Raw genomic sequence first — 21,265 nt, forward strand, 5'->3', positions numbered from 1 at the left:
GGTGTAGGCGAAGCACTGCATGGAGAAATGAAATCAGCTGACTCAGCAACGGACAAAAAAGACTATGCTGAAGAAGATAATCATGGAGGATAATTCACATCTGGAGCAAGTGTTTACTATTTGATGAAGGAGGAACCTCATACTCCTGATTGAGTGACGCTTTTCATCTGCATCATAAAGTACGCGGTCGCAACGTCTTTTGTTCTAAAAAAGAAAGAATTATGTTGAGCAGTACTCCAATGTTCCTTAATAAATGTTTTACAAAGCATATATACACATACAGACGTGGACAAAATTGTTCATACCCGTCAGTTAAAGAAGGACAAACCCACAATTCTCACTGAAATCACTCAAAACTTCCAAAAGTAACAATAAATAAAACACCTGTGATGTCAATGAAAGGACACACCTGAGTTAATCATGTCACTCTGGTCAGATAGTCTTCAATCTTTTATTGAGGTACCATCATTTTTGTCCAGGCCTGTTTCATTACTTTGTTTTTTTAAATAATTATGTTAATCAACAATTCAAAAGTGATGGCTGATTTTGATTGTTTAATTTTCAATACATTTTTATTTATTGTTACTTTTGGAAGTTTCAAGTGATTTCAGTGAGAATTGTGGGTTTGTCCTTCTTTAACTGAGGAATACCAACACTTTTGTCCACCACTTATATATTGACCCCTTAGGGGTTGGAGTTTTGCTAGGTTACATAAAGTCCATCTTTGCCTCTGCTAAAACTTTGTAATCAGGTGCAGGTTTGCTGTTTTTATGCATCTGTTTAGTGTCTACAACTACATTATATCTACATTAAGAACCTGGAAATATGCCACAATGTTTGCATGGTACCAGTATGTGCCAACGTGTCACCCCGCTGTGTTAATCAAATCTGACAGTTTTACTGTATTCTTTACCTCTGGAAAGGCCCTCCAGACAGATAAAACATGACTCACAGAAGTGTGTTGATTTGCTTTTGTTATGATAGCCTTCAGTATAGCTTTGGTTCGCTGCAGACTTCTTTTCAGAATTGGCAGAAACTTGATATTCAGGGGTGCAGCACTTCAAGCAAAGGTCTGGTTTTAGTCAGATGTTATTTTCATAATTAAATCTGAAAATTGTCTAGCTTTAGGCCAAATGAGCTTTCACCACAGAACGTGTTATTGTGATGAGAAAGAAACACTCAGTCACGAGTTGGCTTTAATGACCATAATTACACCACCATGATTACATTACAAAAAAACAAAAACTTTTAAGTGTTATAATTTAGATCTTAAACATTTGTGCAAATATCTGTATTTTTACCCTATAAAAAGATGCATCCTTTCAAATTAAGAAGATACAGTCCCTGTATGCCACCCTTCTCTTCTCTGGCTGAGATAAACAGCAGACCCAGTTTATTCATTTTTCAGTTGTTAAGCTCATAAAAAGGCTCATATGCAATATTAAGGCTAAGTTAGGGTACAGTTTAAAGAAGGGTTTGGTAACTTTTTCCTCTTTCCCCTTCGAAATTGATAAATCAATTATTCTACTAAGATATGTTCCAGTTCTTTCATCTAAATGGATATAATCTCAACATTTACTATTTATTTGACATTAGAAACTATAAATGAAAATTCCCCTTTTTTTACTTTTACATTTTTTATTTGAACCAACAAAAAGCCCATTTATTTGACACAATAACTTTAAACATAAAAAGCTGGGATTTTTGAGTCTTTGAGACTCTGTCTTTGTTGTTGAATAAAAATTAATCATGTTTTCAGGTATTTAAAAAAATGGCTATTTGTTATTTTCAACCGATACTGCTGCTCAGTGACGTCTGGTGAGGTTCACGGCTGGTGAGGCGCTGACGTCACCAGTCAGATTTACAGACATGTGAACCCTACAGAGCAGCTAATTCACCATTTGATTTACAACAGTTAAAATATGTTGTTTAAAATTTTATTTCAGTTTTTTTCTTCTGTTTACAAACTGTCGCATAGAAAGAAAATCACCCAAATTTTTATAAGAAATTCTTGAGTTTAGGGGTTTAAAAACAAAATCCTCCATTTAGAAATTGAGGCTAAACAACATTAAAGAATAACTGGACGGCTGCGCTTGACTTGCTGTCGCTAATTCTATTGTTCTTTATACAGATTCTCTGGGCTCACCAGCGCCCTCTGCCTTGTGGCATGCGTACTGCGGTGCGGCCAACGGATTCTTAGCCTCTCCTAGTGTTATTAAAGCTAATTTCTAGCGGACAAAAAGACTAAATGAGTCACAAACTGGCATCAATGTAATCAGATACAAGGCGAGAGATGGGAAAATTAGGTAATTTTAAAATAAAATCTCTTTATGATGATAGAAAGAGGCGGGGCTACAGCTACCTCACCCACGCCAGACAGCGTGTTCAGGTATTCCCAGAAACGACATGTCTAAAAAGATAACATTTTATTTTTAATTTTAAAAAAGTTTGTTTGTTTTATGTAATTTATGTATTTTTTAAGCTATTTTTCGCTGGTGAGGCTCTGACTGCACATCACTGCTACTGCTATTGTCATAACTCTACAGCAGGACGATGACTCAAATTTGATACATCTTTGCTTACATATACATCTATTTTCTTCTTCAGTATTTTTTTTTTTCCTTGGATTGCTTGAAATAAAAAAAATCCAAAATAACAAAAATCTCTCTCTTTCAGACACGGACGAGTGTGACAATGATTACAACGGAGGCTGTGTCCATGAATGTATCAACATACCAGGAAACTACAGATGTACTTGCTATGATGGATTCATGCTGGCTCACGACGGGCACAACTGCTTAGGTACGCTCTTTTACCACACAACACCTCTTTTCACCTCTTTCCTACACTCTCTGCTATGTTAGACCAGTGTTTTTTTTTTGGTAACACTTAGCAAGCTTCATTAATATGTTAATAATCATTATTAATGGTTAATGTGCCACATATCAATCTCCAGAGAATCAGCTTGAGGTTATGATTGTCAAGTCCTTTTCCAAAACCCTGAGTCGCTAGACTTGAGTAGCCCCAGTTCCCTGATTGTTGAAGGAATTCACTCAGCCTTCTTTGCTTTTTCCACATTTATTTCCACATTGACACAGCAGTGGCAGCAGCAAACAGCAGTGGCAGCAGGCAGTCAGGCAGTCAGTCAGGTGAAAAACCTCAAACAAAAAAAACACATTCCAACATTGAAAAGGCCTGAAAAGTCTAACTTAAAGTCAAACATTTACCACAATCTGCTACAACTACACCAAAAGGATACATAATACAAAATATATCCCTTCACCAAACAAAATAACCTTACCGGCTGTCATCAGGGAAGCAGTGTGCTCAGGGCTCATTCCACACAGCACACTGCTACCTTTTTAAACAGTGTGGCTGTAGAGCCTGCCTGATTGGGCATTGTCCTCACCTGCTCACACACCTGGATCTCATTAAGGGGTGGTGAGAGCAGTGCAACAATGATTGTTATTAGGACGTCCTTGTTGCTGCTAACACTGAAAAACATCTATCTCTAGAGATCATACCTTTTTCTTTATCTCGTTTCTCCTCTTTTTTTTCTTTTTTTCTAAATTCCAGATGACTCTGACCTTTTTTTGTCCAAGTCTCTGGCGTTTTGGCACTTGGCAATAAACGTCCCCACCAAAGGCGTCCTCTAAACCAATTTCCCTCTTGGTGACCACATCGTTTTGTTTTCCCTATATTTATTTGGCCATTTCACACAAACATTAACAAAAAAATGGATGAGTTTTATGTCATGGCATGACTGACTTTAAAAAAATTACAAAGTAGATGCCTAGAAAAGTGTTCCTACTCTTTTTTTGATGTGTTAAAGTGTTTTTTTTTCCTCTGTTGTTCAAAATTTAAAAATTTCCTATATTTGTGATCTTAAAGTAAAGATTGGAAGTCTTTTGTAATGAATTAAAAAAAACTCCATGAAGCAAATTGTTTAACTGTATTTTAATATTTAACTGCAATGTAACCAATTTAATTGAAAATACTTCAAAAATAGGGTTTTTACAGCAAATATTAGGTTAAAAATAATTGTGATTAATATAGATTAATGAATTACTGGTCAGAATTAATTTTTCACACAAAAAATAAATAAATAACTTTACAGTAAATACATTTACTGTAGCTATTTTCATCTTTTTGGCTAAATCAATCACCACCTGTCCTTTTATGTTCCTCTCTTGCCCATCACCTCCTCATCATCTCTGTTTCCTGCACCATTTTCATCCCACCACATCCAGGGATGCTCATCCTCACTGCATGAAGGTCCGACCAAAATGAATCTTCCTTCTGGGGCATATCCACTAACAATATTTATTTTCTTAAGTTGTCATTGTGTGTCTTTCTGTTGTACCTGGAGAAAGTTACATAGATTCACTGCATCTGTTTGTGCTGCTGGTTTGGATGATAACTGGTATTTACAACCTGGCAAAGGGAAACCAGTCTGTGTTTATCTTTCACCTCGAGACTTGTTTTATTAGACGTCACCTGGTTGCAGTCGTTATGAACTGCAGCTAAGCTAATTAAATCCAGGTTGTTGAGTTCAAACGATGCAGTAATGTGTGAAAACAGACACACCACCTCCGCGGGTCTTTCTTTCATTCATAGTTTCTCTTGTGTGTTTCTGTATTTCTCTCTTTGCATGATTTGTCCCCACTTTTCAATTTCTCCCATATCTTTCCTCGTTTCTTTATACTTCTTTTAAAATGATTACTCTTTGAACTTTTGTATTTTCCTCGTTTAAAGTATAATTTAAACTCCTCTATCATCCAGTTTTCTATTTGTTGGTTTGCTTCAATCTTTCTCTCTCTGCTCCTCCCTCCTTCATGGAAAGTTGTGCGGATACAGTGGACACAAAAAAGCATTCCAGAAAACAAAATGCCTCATTTCCTTTATTTCCATGAGGCATGTTGCAGTTATGCCCAACATGAAAGCTTGAAAATCAGCTGATCATTCGTCATTAATTTCAAACTTTGCACAGATGCTCTGTAGTTTCATACATATAGAGGATAAATAACCGTTAAAATTCAAAGACTTTATTTAAACTTCATTCACAAGGTACCTTCAACTTCTGTCTATTACAAAGAATAGAGCCAATAACACACCCACAAACTAACTTTATCCTTAAATATTGTCGGTTTGCTTAAGATAAAACAAAGTGGTTGCTTAAAATGTGATGCTTTATGAAATGCAGCCAATTCAAATGAAGTTTTTTTTCAGAAAAAGGCACAGAATTGTACATTTTTGCTCTATGAATCAGCTCTTTGTTTGGGGAGGAAGAGTAAAGCTGACAGGAACAGTAAAACATGGGGAAGGCCTGTGATGCTCTGGCTCTGCTTTGCTTTCTCTGGCACTGCTCTAGTGTTTGGAGGAAAACGAGTCGTGTATCTTAAAGTCGTCTAAGAACTTCATTCATTCACGCAGACTGTCCTATTGCATGTGGAAGTCCTGAAAGACTCTATAGTGGTCACCACAGCTTTGAAGAACAAACACTCTGATGTGATTGGATGAAGACAGCAATGGTGACGTCGAGGTTAGAGTATCTGCCCTAAGACTGGAAGGTCGTGAGTTCAAATCCACGGACTCTGAAAATGGGACCCAAGGCCTCCCTACTCAGTAGTAAGATGTTGGATGGAGGGGATTAAATCAGTTTGAACACTGCTGACTGGCTTTCTCACTTCCGTGGATATCTTCTTCTATCCCTCTATTGTTTTGTACAGTTGAGTTACCTTTTCCCGTAGATCTTTTCACATATCTTTAGCTTGAACTAATCTGTTTACAAACCAAAAGATAGAAGTCTTTCAAAGCTTACATCACAAATACACCATGTTTTCTTCAAGAAAACGCTCAAATTTTCATTTAAAATATGATCCAAAGAAATAGGCACAATCACAAACCTAATTTCATGCAAATAGTGTTTTTGTCAAACCTTCAATTTTCATCACATTGTCCAAAATAACTATTATTAAAATGCTCAACATCACATCAACCTAAGCGATTATTCAAAGTGCCTTTGAATGCTTTTTTGTTTTGTTTTTTGGCATTTTAAGAAAAAAAAAAGATTTTTTTTTTTAATTTGTAATTTTTTTCTTCCAGATGTGATAGAAATGGCCGACATTGCTGCTTTTGTTTGTAATGTTTGCAGCAACCTGTGTTTTGCATCCAAAAAGGGAGTTCACAACAGCCTTGTCATGTCCCTGTGCTCACACCTGATCCACAGCTAAAACTCATGTTGCTCATTCTTCTTACATGCACTGGGCCTGCTTACAAAACACTTTAAAGAAGTTTTAGGGCATTGCATTTTAGGAGCTGCAGGACCTCGCTGGCTCAGAAGGAGTCTTGGATGAGAAACTACACTTTGGAGAACTGCAGACCTCGGTTTGCGTGAGCTTGCAGGAAGTCGTTCCATCATTTCGCAGATGCATTGTGTCAACAAGTTACGGCACTCATTTATTTAAGATTGCTTAATTTTGGTTTGATTAAAGAGCAACACTGTTTGGCTTCTTTGTCCTTTTGATTTAGGAGTCATTTATTTGCTTTGGCGTGAACACAGCTGTGTTCAATGTGTCAGTGCTTTGTGTGGATATCTGCTGTGGTTTATTTTCCTTCTCTCTGACTTGTCTTCTTCATTTAACATGGAGATCCAGGAGGTGCACAGCAAGGAGTCATCATGCACACAGTCTGGCATGTTAAACTTTGAAATTAGTTCAATATTACATCATTTGAAGTTATTTGTAAGTTATTTTTTTTGTCATTCCTCTTTACACAGAAATACATACTTAATATTAATCATAAATGAGAAGTCAGAGGTAGGCAACGTTAATACATTGATAGAACATTAATTCCTCATCCAAACATGTATACAGGGTATTTTAGTGGTATTCACATGATAATTTTTGTACCTATTGGGTACTGACAAGGTATTTACATTGTAATTTGTATGGGACCTACGTGGTACTTTTTTTGTATCTACTCAGTACTTACATGGTACTTGCTTTGTAATTATGTGATACTATTTGGATCATACTTATGTGGTACTTACTGGATATTTATATTATACTCACTGGGTATTGATGCTGTACTCACTGGGTTTTTACATAGTACCTACTAGATATTTACATGTTGTGTTAATGTGTCTTTTGAAGTACTTACTACATGTAAGAACAAGTTAAGTACCACTCCGCCCTTATTCGCGGTGGTTAGGGACTGGCGAGAGCCGCGAATACGTAATCCCCACCCCACCCCCCGCAGCAGGAGAGATACACCTCAGCCCCGTACCTCCTTCGGACGCAAAAAATTCAAACCAATGTCTGAGATTATGTGATGAACCAGAAGAGTCAAGTGACTGACGAAAAATACTTGAAACTGCGAATAAAAAAATGTGTGGGTATATCTATATATATATATATATATATATATATATATATATATATATATATATATATATATATATATATATATATATATATATATATAGGTACTATGTAAAATCCAAGTGTGTACAAAATACCCAGCAGGTATCACAAGAGTATAAACCAAAATAGTGCCACATAAATACACAGCAAGTAACATATAAGTGCCCTAAAGTTTAAAGAAGTCGCAGCAATGAATTATTGTAGGTTTGCCACAATATTGATTTACAAGTCTTTCACATAGATAACACTACAGAATGAATACCAGTGAATAAATAAGTTTCCTCTTGAGGACAAAACCTTACATGGTTGGTCAGTCTCAGTGATTCCACTGATCCATTTGTTGATGATCAAAATCTCTTCATCCTTCTTGAATCTGTGCGTAATGGACATGCTCAGTGTACACATCTGTCATTTACGCAGGTTTGTCAAGCAGAGCAAAACACACAAGGAGTCTGGCTAACGCCTGGTTCAAACCAGACGCGGAGCGCCGTGGTCCTCCGCGGAGGGCTCGTGTTGTGCAGTGGATCGTTTCGGCGTCTGGTGTGCAAGAGCGATTCACGTCAATTCTGACAGGAAGTTACATTAAGATACATGCGAAATTGGGATTTATTTTCAAAATATAACCAACTTTTCACAATAAAACACAGCGATTGACAAATGCGATCACGTTATTGTATCTAAATAGACTGCAGAGATGGAAATGAACATACAATCACAACACACACCCACAAAAAAGACACACAGATCAATGTAGTGGGCCGACGCCGGAGTGGGGCGCGGGACTGGGTTTTGGGAATAAAAAAACAAGAAGAGAGAGTGAGTTCTTCTTAGCAGAAACATTGAGTATGTTATTAATTTGTCCATGATATTGAAAACAAAAAAAACAGCTTTTCACTCGACCGTCGCGGAAAAATGCATGTTTAGTGTGATTTGCAGGAGAGAGCGGACACCGCGCGCACTCCGCTCCGCGCGGCTTCCGCATCCAGTGTGAACCAGGCGTAGAGCTAAAAGCCTACATGGTCAGTGTTTATGCTGAAATGTTGGATCTTTGCAAGATGGAGACTCTTCTCTTCTCCCTCTTCCAGCAGCCTGGAGATTATTATAGATTATGCAGGAAAGGAAAACTAGACTCTTAATACAGCGAGGAGACAATTTTAAGGTTGATCAGATCAGTTAAAAGAAAGTAACTTTGAACAACAAAAGCGATTCGTTAAGATAAGACAATAATCGGGGATTGTTTCTGCTGACGGACACTCCAGAAATGGCCTGCTTTATGCTGGGGGAAATAGATTGTTGGTAAAAACTATTTTGGGCCAATAAATCAGAAAAATTGGGGGCTTTATTGTTAAATTTAGTTTTTTGAATATAATACTTGGTTAATTGGTTTATTAAATATTCTTCTCGCATATAGCAAAAACCAGTCTGCTTCTGGAGTGTCTACTTAGGGTTGGACTTTTGCATAATGTACCAGAGTCACTGAATTCCACTTTGTAGAAACATGGTTGTTGGTTGAGTGTGTGTGTCCTCATGTGTGTCAGGGTGGGCTGAGGTGGCGGGTGCTATCTTTCTCAATAAATACTCTCGGTGTCATCAACTTTCCCCGACACATTTCTTTCTGAAGCTGTAATGTGCTGTTATCCCGCTAAGCTGCTGTGTCTCACTTTATTTCTGTCCCTCTGTTCTGTCTCTCTCTCAGATGTGGACGAGTGTCTGGACAACAATGGCGGATGTCAACAAGTGTGCGTCAACACAATGGGGAGTTATGAGTGCCAGTGCACAGAGGGCTTCTTCTTGAGCGACAACCAGCATACCTGCATCCACCGCTCTGATGGTAAAGCCAGAATGGGACGGCTAATTTGAGTTTTCTAAACGAACTAATTTAGGTTCATGATTGACAAGACTTTGCATTTACTATTAGCAGCAAAAGCTTGAACTACAAATTCAACTGTCAACTTGCGTTTTAACACAAACATGGACTCTGTGGAGTCTGAGCTGAAGCGTTTGGATTTTATACAGTTTCTCACAGCTTTATTCCTTGGACTCAACCCACTGAGATGCACAGAAGACCAACAACAAATGCATTTTTTTACTTTATTAACATCAAATATGCGCTTCACAACATCTATTCAGCCTCCTTCTTAACTTGGTCTTGTTTAGGATCAGAGGGATGCTGGGATATCTCCTAGGAACCTCAGGGACAGGCAGGGTTCATCCCGAACAGTTCACTACTCCATCAATACTACATAGACTCACACACTAAAACAGAAAGACCATGTATGCATGGAGAACATGCAAACTCCACACTCAAAGGAGCTTGCTGGGATTTGAACCAGTGCAGTTCAGGCTAACTCTTAGTTTGGTGTGTGAATGAGAACTCCATTAGTTGTCATTGTGATCCTGTTTTTCATTCTTGTTTAACAATGTGTAGTTTATAGGTGACTATTTCTTCAACGTTTTCATCATTTTTGTTATTTATTTTTGGATGTAAACCAATTTTTCTGGTCGGAACTTCCTTTGTTGGTGGAACCCAGAGCAGAAATAATGTGTGTGATGTCCGTAGGGTTGCGCACCGATTGGGTTTTATTTAGTTCCGGTGCCAAAGCCGTTCTTTGGTTTCTGTTCCTAATCTGTGCCAATTTCGGACAATATTGCCTACATCTTCCCAAATCAGCAAATTTTCATTCCCAAGTCAAATATTGACTCATGGTTAAAACCTCCAAATCAAAAATGGATGTTTTGGGTGTCATTGTTTTTTGATGTGCTGGTTGTTCAACCTCCGAGCCGGAAAGCGGTGGCCCGCACATTTTTCGCCGCGTGGCAAATTCACTGCTTGCCTCATGTCAAACATGTGACCCTGAGCTAGATACCCCGGCCCCTCAGCCGCAATGTCAGAGGGGCTTTTATTTCACTCTGGGGTGTGTCTGGATAACAGCCGCTTCTGCTGTGTTTCTGTGTCTCTGTTACTTAGTTTGTAGGCTGTCGCGCATTTACCAGAGAGGAGGGAAAAATTAAGGGACCTTTTTTTTATTACTGACTCGACGAAAATAAGAAAAAAAATCACAGTTCAGGAGACCCGAGCAGGCTGCTTCTGCTCCCCGCAGCGGCTGTCTGTCTGCCGGCGTATTGAGTGAGTGGCTGCAGGCAGAAAACCGCCACGCTGCGACAAGACAAAACCGCTTGTATTGGATTAGTGTTTTATCCACTGATCAGGTCACTGAAAACATCATGTGCTCAAAGCTGAGTTTGTGATTGGCTGATGTGACAGCGACCTGTCAAACTTCAGTGATCTCCTGTAAAATACAGCCAGACATTCGGGACATGCTCGCCTCATCACCGTTCTGAGCCCACCCACTATCACAGGAAAGGCAGACTAATTGACTACAACTTCAGCGTACTGACCAGAGTAGAAGTGATTGACGTGTCCTAAGACAAATAGACCTTCAATGAAACTAAGCACCAAAATGTGGAACTGATTGCAGCATCTTCTTTGGGTTTTGGTAGAACCGCGTAAATCATAATGTTCCTACTTGGAACTGAATTTCTGTGCCCAACCCTAGGTGTCTGTGGCAATCAGTAAACTAAGTGACTCCTGTTCTTGGCCACAATTGTACTGCTGACTTGAATGATGGTGTTGTGATTACTGAGACTGAGTGAGCAAAACCAAGAAACCATGTTAAATGAAAGGATGGATTCAACAAACCATTCATAAAAAGCTACATGGATGGATGGATTTGGACATTAACACAGTGTGTGTAATGGAGTGTCAGTGGTGGACACAGACGGTCAATTCTTTGGTTTTTGGAACATTTAGGTCTATACTGTCGTCTATACAGCATGAAGAGAAAGTATCTAGTTTACAGTGCAACACGTCTGTATTGGTGGTGTCCATGACGATGATATTGTATTTTATGTATGTTAACTCCTGGCGTCAAGCTTCTACAGTCATTGGAGAAAAAATTGAAGAGAAGTTGAGAAATTTAAACTTTGTCGAGAAATTGAAATTTGTCTTAGAATATGGAAAGCCATGCCTGTGGTAGATCAACTAACATTCTAATTGCTCAAGTTTACATGCAAACTCTTCTGAACAGGCTTGTTTGAGGACAGTGACTTCTGGCATCTGGATTGATCGTCCTACTCAACATCCACTGTTACAATGACAAACCATTGACTGTATATAGAGAGCTGGATTGAGTGACCCCTCCCTCTCCAAAATGGAAGTACCTGCTGGTTCCAAAAATCCCATAGACTTCTATAGAGAAATAAATAGTTATTACTCAGTAATTAACCATTATTGCTCTAATACATTTTTCTTATCATCTTTTTGATAATCCATTTTTTTTACATTATATTTATTTACTTCAGTCATTCAAGTTATTAATGGACCAATCAAATGCCTCAGTAAAAGTATGTTGCACCTTGAGCGTTTCATTGACAGATTCTCCAGTGTAAGGGGTGTCGCACAAGCTCACTCCTGATTGGCAAGACTAGTTGCCATAGAAACATTGACTCGGACCAATCACTGTCGTCTGGCTCCAACATGGCGACGTCCGCATCGTGGAAAAATGGGAACTGAATTGACTTCATTTGGTAAGGCCTTTTCTATGGGTGACATCACAGCCGCTCCGTCCAGTTCTATATATACAGTCAATGTGACGAGTTGCATGAAATGCATGCTTGGTATGCGTTTCATGTTGAGCACGTTCCAATAAAGTCCTCTGACCCTGCCGTCCTGGCCTCCCTGACAGGCAGTCTTCGTCCCGTCATGCTAATGGTTCATTAGAGGGCACAGAAACAGGGAGTGATCCTGACCTGAGCAGGGGTTGCTTCCTCCTCTCTCCACACACACATTCTGCTAACACAATAGTCACATGCATCAGCTTTGAATGGAGACAGTGTGGCTGACAAGCTCAAAGGCAGACAAGAGGACAGCCGTCTATCCTTTCTTTAATGGGCACAGAAATGGGAGCACTGGAGGAATGTGGGAAGAGGCACGGACTGAGAGTGAGAGTGAGAGGTCAGTTAAAGGAGGAGGTACTGACAGTGCTTGGCCTTTCCCTTATCCTGCCTCTCTGTAACCTCAGAGCCGAGCATTTCAGTGTGGTTAGTGTGGAGCTTGTTCAGCGCCAGTTTCAGGATGTTAGAGGACTCCTTGTAGAATCGTTCGGAGAGGAAGAAAACAAGAGCAGAAATAGACTTGTGTTTGCTCTCTGGAAACTCAGGAAATCACCACAAGATCATGCGTCTGTCAGTTTCTTGCCATTGACGTGTTTATTTATTTATTTTTAGGAAGATCACGGAAGACTCCACAAAGAATAATTTAGAAAGAAACCAGTTTTGCTCCCGTTATTAGACTTTTTTTCAAAACAAGTGAAAGAAAGCTGGAGGTATTCTTGCTCTGGCTGCATTCCCAGGTGCTTAAGCACCTCTACACAGACCTCCACCCTCTACAACATTCACAATTCCACACTTGTACCTGTCCTGGACAAAAATAGCAGCAGCATCAGCGTGTTCCACAGGAATCTTCTCGGAAAATTCTGCTTCCCTCATCTCTCCTCTTCGTACGCCTTTCCAGTATTTAGTGCCAAAGTTCTCTGTTAAAACTCAAGAGGCCGTCACCTATTTGATCTTTAAAATCCATTACAGAGGTGATTTAAGTTATTTAAATCCACCTAGCTGTCATCTATCTTTGGCTCTTTACAATCATATAATTATAAAAAAACAAAACTATTAACACTTTCTGTTCTCTAAGTTTCACCGCCATTTGTTGTTCTGTACTAGTTAATGGTCTTTGGTTCTCAGTTTGGTCAGATTTTTGGGTGATTTGTCATAAAGACTCTCAACATGGAGTGCATGAAACCTACTTCCTCCAGTCTTCCTATTTTAAATATGTTTGTAAAAATGTTTAATAGGCATACTGACATAAGTTTTGAAAAATCAAATTTGGAGCTTTAGCTCCAGTTTTTACATTCTTTTGATCCGATAACTCTTCAACAGTTATCGTAGTTAGCGTGATTCCAGTGGATTCTGAAGTGGAGAAAAGTAGCCTTGTGCTAAAATGCAGCAACATAGTACTGATTACGTAATCACAGAGAATTAGCTGATAGTTTGTCGAGAAAAGCAACTTTTCACACCGTCTTGGCAAAGCTTTAGAGCAGGGGTGACAAACTACGGCCACATATGGCCCTTTAAACCATTTAATCTGGCTCACCTCACTGGAATAAATTATATGTTTTATATTTCTCTATATTTTAGTGTCTCTCCTTAGATCAGGGGTGTCAAACTCATTTTGGTTCCGATCTCAAGTGGGTCGGACCAGTAACATAATAGCAAAATAACCTAAGGTCAACTTGTTCAAATAAGTTCCTCAACCAATCTAGTATCCTAATCACTTATAGTTACATTGTAAATTATAATTATTTCTTGATCTGTTGTTATTCCGGTCTTGCATTTCCTTTACTCCCCCTAGTGAACAGATTGCACATTGCGGTCATTTCTTTACGTAATCATAACTCGCCACAGGAATGGGCTAGAAACATACTTTTTTTTTCAACTTCCTTATTTGTTTTTCTCTTCATGACTGTTCTTGTGATGGTCTTGTGTTTTTCGAGTCATTTTTCCAATCGCACAACTAACACAGCATTTTTCTGTGTGTTTTCCCTGAAAGAAATCAATCAATTGGTGCAATTGACACAGAAAACGAAATATAAAGTAACGTAAAGGAACGTAAAGTGCTGCATAGCTGTGAGGATGAAAAACATTTTCCGGATGTGTTGTCAAATGAACCCAAACAACAGTGATGTTCAGGTTTTGTTTACTGCAGTTAACCAGAAAGTTGACCAAAATGGAAATTTAGACAATGATTTAGGAGCAGGGATCAGGAACCCTTAAACGTTTTTATAGCTTTTTTTCTGCTAGCAAGTAGCTTAAACCTTTTATCTTTTAAAAGGTGAAATTCATGAACTATACATGTAAAATTAAAATTTCTGTGAACGCACCATACGCCGAGCATTAGCAGTTAGCAATTAAAAAATTACAATAAATAAGGAACATAAACAATGGAGCTCTGGTGCTAAATGGTTAAAACTGACATGAGGGATCAGCAGCTGTACACGTTAAGGGGGAAGATATTAGCATGATGGAGTTCTGTGGTGATCATTTAGGCACGCTTACAAACCCCAACAGCCTCTTCTCACTGGACTGTGACTGCGGACAAATTGCAAAGTGCATTCAGATGTTTCCTCAAAGTGTTCTGTTTCCTTTGGTGAGGTGCAGATCCGATTTTGAAGAGAGATGATGCAAGTAATACAGATTTCTGGGTGATCTACTCTATTGAACACCTATTTAAGAAAAAAACAAAAAGAGAGAGACATTAGAAGAAACATTGACACTTTCTGGACAATTTAAGTCTGACTATGAAAAAGAGGAATCCTACAGACTCAAATATAAGCTAGAAAATGTGAAACTATAAGATCTAATAAATATTCTTGTTGTTTTTATAATAAAATATATATTTTTATTCATATTAGCAACAAAAGCCGACATGTTCTTTTTATTTATTTTCATTAGTTTAAAAATGTGGAAAAAAAAACAATAAAGCTAAAACGTGGCTTAACGGGAGGGAAAAAATGTAGTTTTTAGACTTGCAAGAAGGCTTTATCTTATGGGGAGTTCATCCAGTATTTGGGGAAAAAGGAGGTCAGTCTGATAACTTCAAATTCCCTTCAAATTATGTAATTTTCCAACTATATGGAGAGAATATAGTCTCATTCGATTTGTGTGCGCGTAATTCTTGATTTATAACTTGTGTCTGCATGTTTGTGTGTACCTTGGATGTGTGTGTGAGTAATTTTTAATTTGTAACTCATACAATACATTTTGTACATGTACAAAATTACAAAATACAATATATATATATATGTGTGTGTGTGTGTATATATATATATATATATATATATATATATATATATATATATATATACATACATACCAAAGATACACAATAATTGGATTTGCAGATATATTCTAGTTTCCGCCACTACCGCTCATCATCTATCAAAGGAGACGTCGGCGGCTCATTCAGACCATGGATGGTGATTTTACAGAGGAGCTGTGGATCCAATAATTCCACACGACACGCTCAACTTTTGATGAGCTGTGTGACGCTCTGGGACCTCTTGTGGCGCTAGCGTGGTATCCGGTTGATGGTTACGTGACTTATTTGGTTAAAAAAGTGTTTCCATCGCAGTTTTGTGAAATATGTCCATTTTGTTACGCCTCAAAAACCACCTCCTCTAAATGCAAAAACTTTTTTTGTTTGTTTCCATTAGGCTAATTTATCATCGCAAATCCAATTTGCGCAATTTTATAGTCAATGGAAACAAAGATACTTGGTTAATGAACACAAAGTATCTGATGGCAAAAAATCCAAATGCTGATAGCGGAAATGAGGGATGTATTGGTGGGTAAATTGAAAAAAATAATAATAATAAAAAAAAAATTATTTGTTGTTTATAACATGTAACAAGCTAACTTTTTTTTAAAAAATTGAACCCTCTGAGTTTTGCGGTATTGTTTGTTGCCATGACTAAGTTTTCCTTTAGTAACACACTGCCAATAAAAAGTGGGGCATCCCTGTTGTGATTTATTGTTTATTTATTTAGTACCTTTGTTGCCAAGAGGAGGAGGTAAAACATTTAAAAAATGCTCTACTTTTTCTCTGCACAGTCGCACACAGAGCTGAAAGAGATCAACCACCGTCTGGATTATAAATGATAAAATGGAATTTGTTTAAATTTAAGATAAGCGTTTTTTTTTTTTTTTTAACCCAATAACTGTAGTCAATGTGACATGCGCTGAGAAAGAGGAAGGCCTTGACAGAAGTGGATTGTGGGAAAGAAGGATGGGGGAAGTGTGAGTGCTCAAGGAGTAAAAGAGAAAAAATAAACACAGAGACAAATATGGTGGATTGGACTAGAGGTGTTTATTTGGAGCTGTGCAGAGAGAGGAAGCAGACTGAGGCCGAGCCTGCTGCACTCACAACACACACACACATTTCAGGGCATAAATGTGCCGACTTTTTAACGCACACAAATTCCAGCTCTGACACGCGCACACCCCCACATGCACATGTTGTTCATGACGAAAGAATTCTCACTTTAAACAAACTAAAGCAGGAAATTGGAGGTACAGAGAGCTTTTAAGTGGCAGACACGAGGCACGCGGGAGCACACACTGCAGTCACCTCCGTCCTCCTGAGTGATACTCTGAACTCAAACACAAACTCATTAAACATGAAAGACAATTTGCTTTGCAGAAGATTGAAGATTCCAATCTGGAGAGATGAAATAAGGTCATCCGATTTGATGGATGGCATCCTTATAAGGACATCAGAATTGCTAGTTTATGTGAAGTAATAGTGGTCTTATATATATATATTTTTTTTAGTTGATCAAGTTTTTTAATGCTACTATGGGGCATATTAAATAACCAGGTCCTATCTTTTTATTCCTTGCTATCACAGATAAAATGTTTTTAAATGTTTTCATCTTAACACAAAAAAATGTCTTTTTTTTAAATCAATTAGTTATAATTTATGCAAATATTAGCTAAGTTTGAGTCATTTCAAAAGATTTTTACACAATACGGGAGTTTCTGTCAACATTAGGCCATGAAGCAGCATTTGAATTTACACTTGACCGCAGTCCAACAGTTCCAGAACCGTCCTTTGGTTCTTCCGCCGCTTTGTTTGGTCTTGTGACTATTGTATGACCCAAATGATCTTTAGCTATATTGTATATTATAGTAGCTCTGTGTGTTATATTACTAGTAAGAGAAGATGGATTTTGAAGTTCAATAGTTACTGATTTCTGGAATAACTTTTTTTTTTTGTTATGTGTGGTGAGAGGAAATGTTTCATGGAAATGTCAGGAGCTAAGCGGGTGTTTAATTGCAAGTTGAGAGGTCAAATATATTGACGTTTGGTTAAGGACCCCTCCACGTCACTTTTTGACATTTTGGGTGTTCCCATTAAATCAAGGGGCTCCAACCTCCGGGCCTCGAACCAGAACAAATCCAGTACAGGGACACCGGTACCCTAACCCTAACCTGGTACCGGTTCAGGTCCGGTGCCGCATCTGGTGCCGGGTTTAGTGTTATGTCTCGTTTCCACTGAGCAGTCCGGACCAGACCAGTACATTGTCGGGTTTAGAACGGTCCGGGCAATTCAAGTGAGTGTTTCCATTGAGCGTTGGACCATCAAAGCTCATGTGGGGTGTGGATCGATGACGTAGCTGTGATTATGGATCGATAATGGACATTTTTTGGTCTTGTTGGTCGGGTGAGATGGAAGCGGGGGAGGCGGGTCTCCATATTTGTGGATTTGGTGTGTCTCCGGTCCCCAACCCCAGCGAATGAATCCATTTTGTAATGGAAACGCTAAAAAGTCCAGTCCGGTCTGGACCGCTCAGTGGAAACGAGGCATTAATGTAGCGATACCGGATTTGGGTACGGATACTGACCGTGTCCTGAGAACCAGTCCACATGACGCATCCGGCATCTTGTGGACCCTTGATTTCACGAACAGCCAGCATGATAAAAAACGAAGGACGCAGAGGGATCCTTTAACAAAAGTCAATATGTGACGAGTTAGGAGTGAGAATATGTTTGTGTGCACAGACTCATTACGAAAGTTGATTTTTGAAGGTATGGATTCTGTTTCCCTCTATCCATAGATCCTAGAACCAAGAGGAGCTGGTTGCAGACAAGATGGCGGCTGAAAATCATTAGCCGGAAGCAGAAATTCCACAAGATTTCAGAGTTGTAGCCATTTTTATTAAAACATTTTAACATGAAATAACAGTTTAGTGTTCAGGATTAGCTTAAAATGTGTCAAAGGAGGGTAAAAGCTTTATTTATTTGAAATAGGATATTAACAAAAGTGTTCAGATTTGTAAAACGAGTGGGTCCTTGCATTGTGATGTCACAAAGTGGAGAATCTGTGCTGCCAGCACCAGCACACACTTTTTACACAGAGCTTTCATTTTGAAGGCACAATATGGAAGTCCGTTGTAGAAGAAGTTTGTATGTTGTTTGTTTTCGCAGTAGAAGCAGACACGCTGCTGAGGCCGGCTCTAGAATGACGTCATGTAGTGGGTGGCACCCAAAAGGAGCGAAAGGCAGAGCTCAAGAGATTGGGTCATCTTATTTCTGGTTATGTTTCATAAAAAAAAACAAAATGTTATTTTGTGTGCCAAAGGTATTATGTGAATATAGTTTACTAGGAAGGTTTAAGAAAATCATTGTATATGCCCTTTCACATGATTTGATCCCCAGAAGAGCTAAACTATAGAAGCAAAGAGGTTGGATTTTTATTTAATTATGAAATATATATTTATTTTTCTTTATTGTAATTGAAAATTATGTATTTGATAAAGTTCAGCTCACTATAATTAAAAAAAAACAGAAAAAACTACAATTACAGGAATGTTCTTTAAAACTGAACAATTATTAGGTAGTTTTCATGTCACCTTCTGAATTTGTAATAAACATTTATATTTAAGGTTTCAAACTCCTCTAAAGGGATTGAAACGCCAATTTCTAATCCTCAACAAACATGTGGTTTATCTGGACTCAGCCGATGGGGAAGGTTTGACCACCACATGAATTCCCACAAGCATTTCTTCTTGCTCTGGATTCTGACCGTTTGAAGGTCCATTTCCAAATAAATTAAAATAGCAAAAGTTATGTCTTTTTCCAAAACCGGGGACAAAATATGGGCCAAATTCTTTGTTGCCACAGTTCTTAAAGACTGGAAAACTAGATTTGATTATTTTATTGGAAAAACTAACTTAGTGTCTGTCTTAGTGTCCTCATTATTGTCATGGCAAACATCACAAATACTTTTGAAAAAAAAATTAATAATAATAAAACATGTAGTTTAAGTATTTATTTATTTAAAAAGGTAAGAAGCACAGTGTATTATTAAAAAACTGTAACAATATACCATTGTAGGGGGATAGTATGAAACTGGATTTTAAAGCAACTTCAGCAACAGGAAGCAGTTAGAGAATATTGGTAGTGCTTTGTTTGGACAATGTTTATGGTTTCTCACTGTCAGAATGTGAGTAAATGGATCCCAGAGATGCAGACTGCTTAGAACTTTTAAAAGAGAAAACATTTATTTCAAATAAGAAAAGTTTTTTTGAGTGTCTGAGAATAAACTCCTTGATCACTAAGAGGTGTCAGGCGCACTGAGAATAGAGAGGAAAAGTTAATTATGCTGTGAGGAGATGGAAGATTACTGGTGAGTCAGTGCGTCACTCCTGTGACGACATTCGTGAACACACTTGGAGACTTCCAGAGAAGTGGAGGGAGGGCGACACACAGCTGGGGAATCCAGGAAAACCAATAGTTTGGTTTCATAAACAAGAATCGTCTAAAGGTCTTGGGATCCAAATCCACATAAACAGTCTCACCAGAGAGACCACAAAGACAGGCAACAAACCAGCGTTAGGAAGGTTTGGGCCGGCAACAACAGGGACTCCCATTCAGCCAGAGTCACAGGCACACCGCCTACTGCCAAGGGAGGGGTGTGTCATCCCAAAGGGGTCAATGCTGGGACCTACCTTAATTATTTTATATAGATGCGCATATGTATGGGATACATTTTATATTATTATTATTATTGCAGCTCGGAAACTTTCACAAGGGAAATTAGTAATTTGAAAATATGGTTTGATGCAAATAAGCTTTCACCAAACTTAAATCAAAACAAAAATTATTCTGTTTGGCAACCATTATAAAAATATATATAAATGTAGAAATGCACATCAACATAAAAGAGTTTAAGAACTAATATAGAAATATGATTATTGATAGATATTGTCACAAACTGGCAGATGACTGGTTCCACGTGTAGCACAGACAGGATAACAGCCAACAAGTCCACATAGAGCTAAAGCAGGGTCAGAGGTCAAGCGCTGGCATAACAGTATCAGAGAGCAGGGACAGGTGGCAAACAGACAGAGTCGGATGAATCAGGAACACGAGAAGACAGGTCAGGAGGTAATGCTCAGTATGCAGGCAGAGTGGCACAAGCAATACTTCGCACTGAGCGAGGTTTGGTATGCTGCTTAAACTGTCTCATGTGGGAGGCAGGTGAGGAGCATCCAGGGACTGTGCGCTGGGCTGACTGGGAGATATACCAGTACTGTGTTAATAGATGGATCCTACTGATGACAAGCTCTGACTCCTGACAGATATGTACGATACATACAATACACACAACCTACCAAAATATGCAACATAATAAAATGTGATATATATGTTTTTTTATATATCTAAACTAGAATTGTTTAGATAGATAGATAGATAGATAGATAGATAGATAGATAGATAGATAGATAGATAGATAGATAGATAGATAGATAGATAGATAGATAGGTGTAGTAATACATTTGGTCTTAGTCATGGGGGTGAGAATATATGAGGCTTTTACCTCTTCTTACTCCCTTTTAGGTATTCTTGTATTATTTTTGGTCGCACTTTCTTTCCTTTTTAAGTATAAGTCTGAAATAAATTATTATCAAAAGAGATAGGACGGTCGACCTCTAGGTTAACATCAATGTGAAACCTATATAGTTTATCATGTATGTGAACCTCAGCCATCAATTTACAAATTTTAATAAATTAAATAAATGCTAATTAAGTAATTCTTAGGAAGGCAGAAAACCACTATACAAGCATTGTCATTATCAATGTGGCCCATCCAATTTCCCCTATTTCCTATGACCCTGCCTTAGACCCATAGGTATTAGCCAGCCTAAGTCTTTGCATTATTCAGG

At 38.3% G+C, this 21,265-nt stretch overlaps 1 protein-coding gene across 2 annotated transcripts in view; it reads left to right on the forward strand.

Moving 5' to 3' along the window:
* Positions 1-21,265, forward strand: part of scube1 (signal peptide, CUB domain, EGF-like 1) — a 78,453-nt gene that overhangs the window by 13,858 nt on the left and 43,330 nt on the right. For both annotated transcript variants that reach the window (XM_024287143.2, XM_036210171.1), the window contains exons 3-4: positions 2,677-2,802; positions 9,121-9,255. In XM_024287143.2, the coding sequence (XP_024142911.1) occupies positions 2,677-2,802; positions 9,121-9,255 (261 nt within the window). The remainder of the gene's footprint in view (positions 1-2,676; positions 2,803-9,120; positions 9,256-21,265) is intronic.

Source organism: Oryzias melastigma, linkage group LG23 (assembly GCF_002922805.2).
Source record: "Oryzias melastigma strain HK-1 linkage group LG23, ASM292280v2, whole genome shotgun sequence".
Classification (NCBI taxonomy): domain Eukaryota; kingdom Metazoa; phylum Chordata; class Actinopteri; order Beloniformes; family Adrianichthyidae; genus Oryzias; species Oryzias melastigma.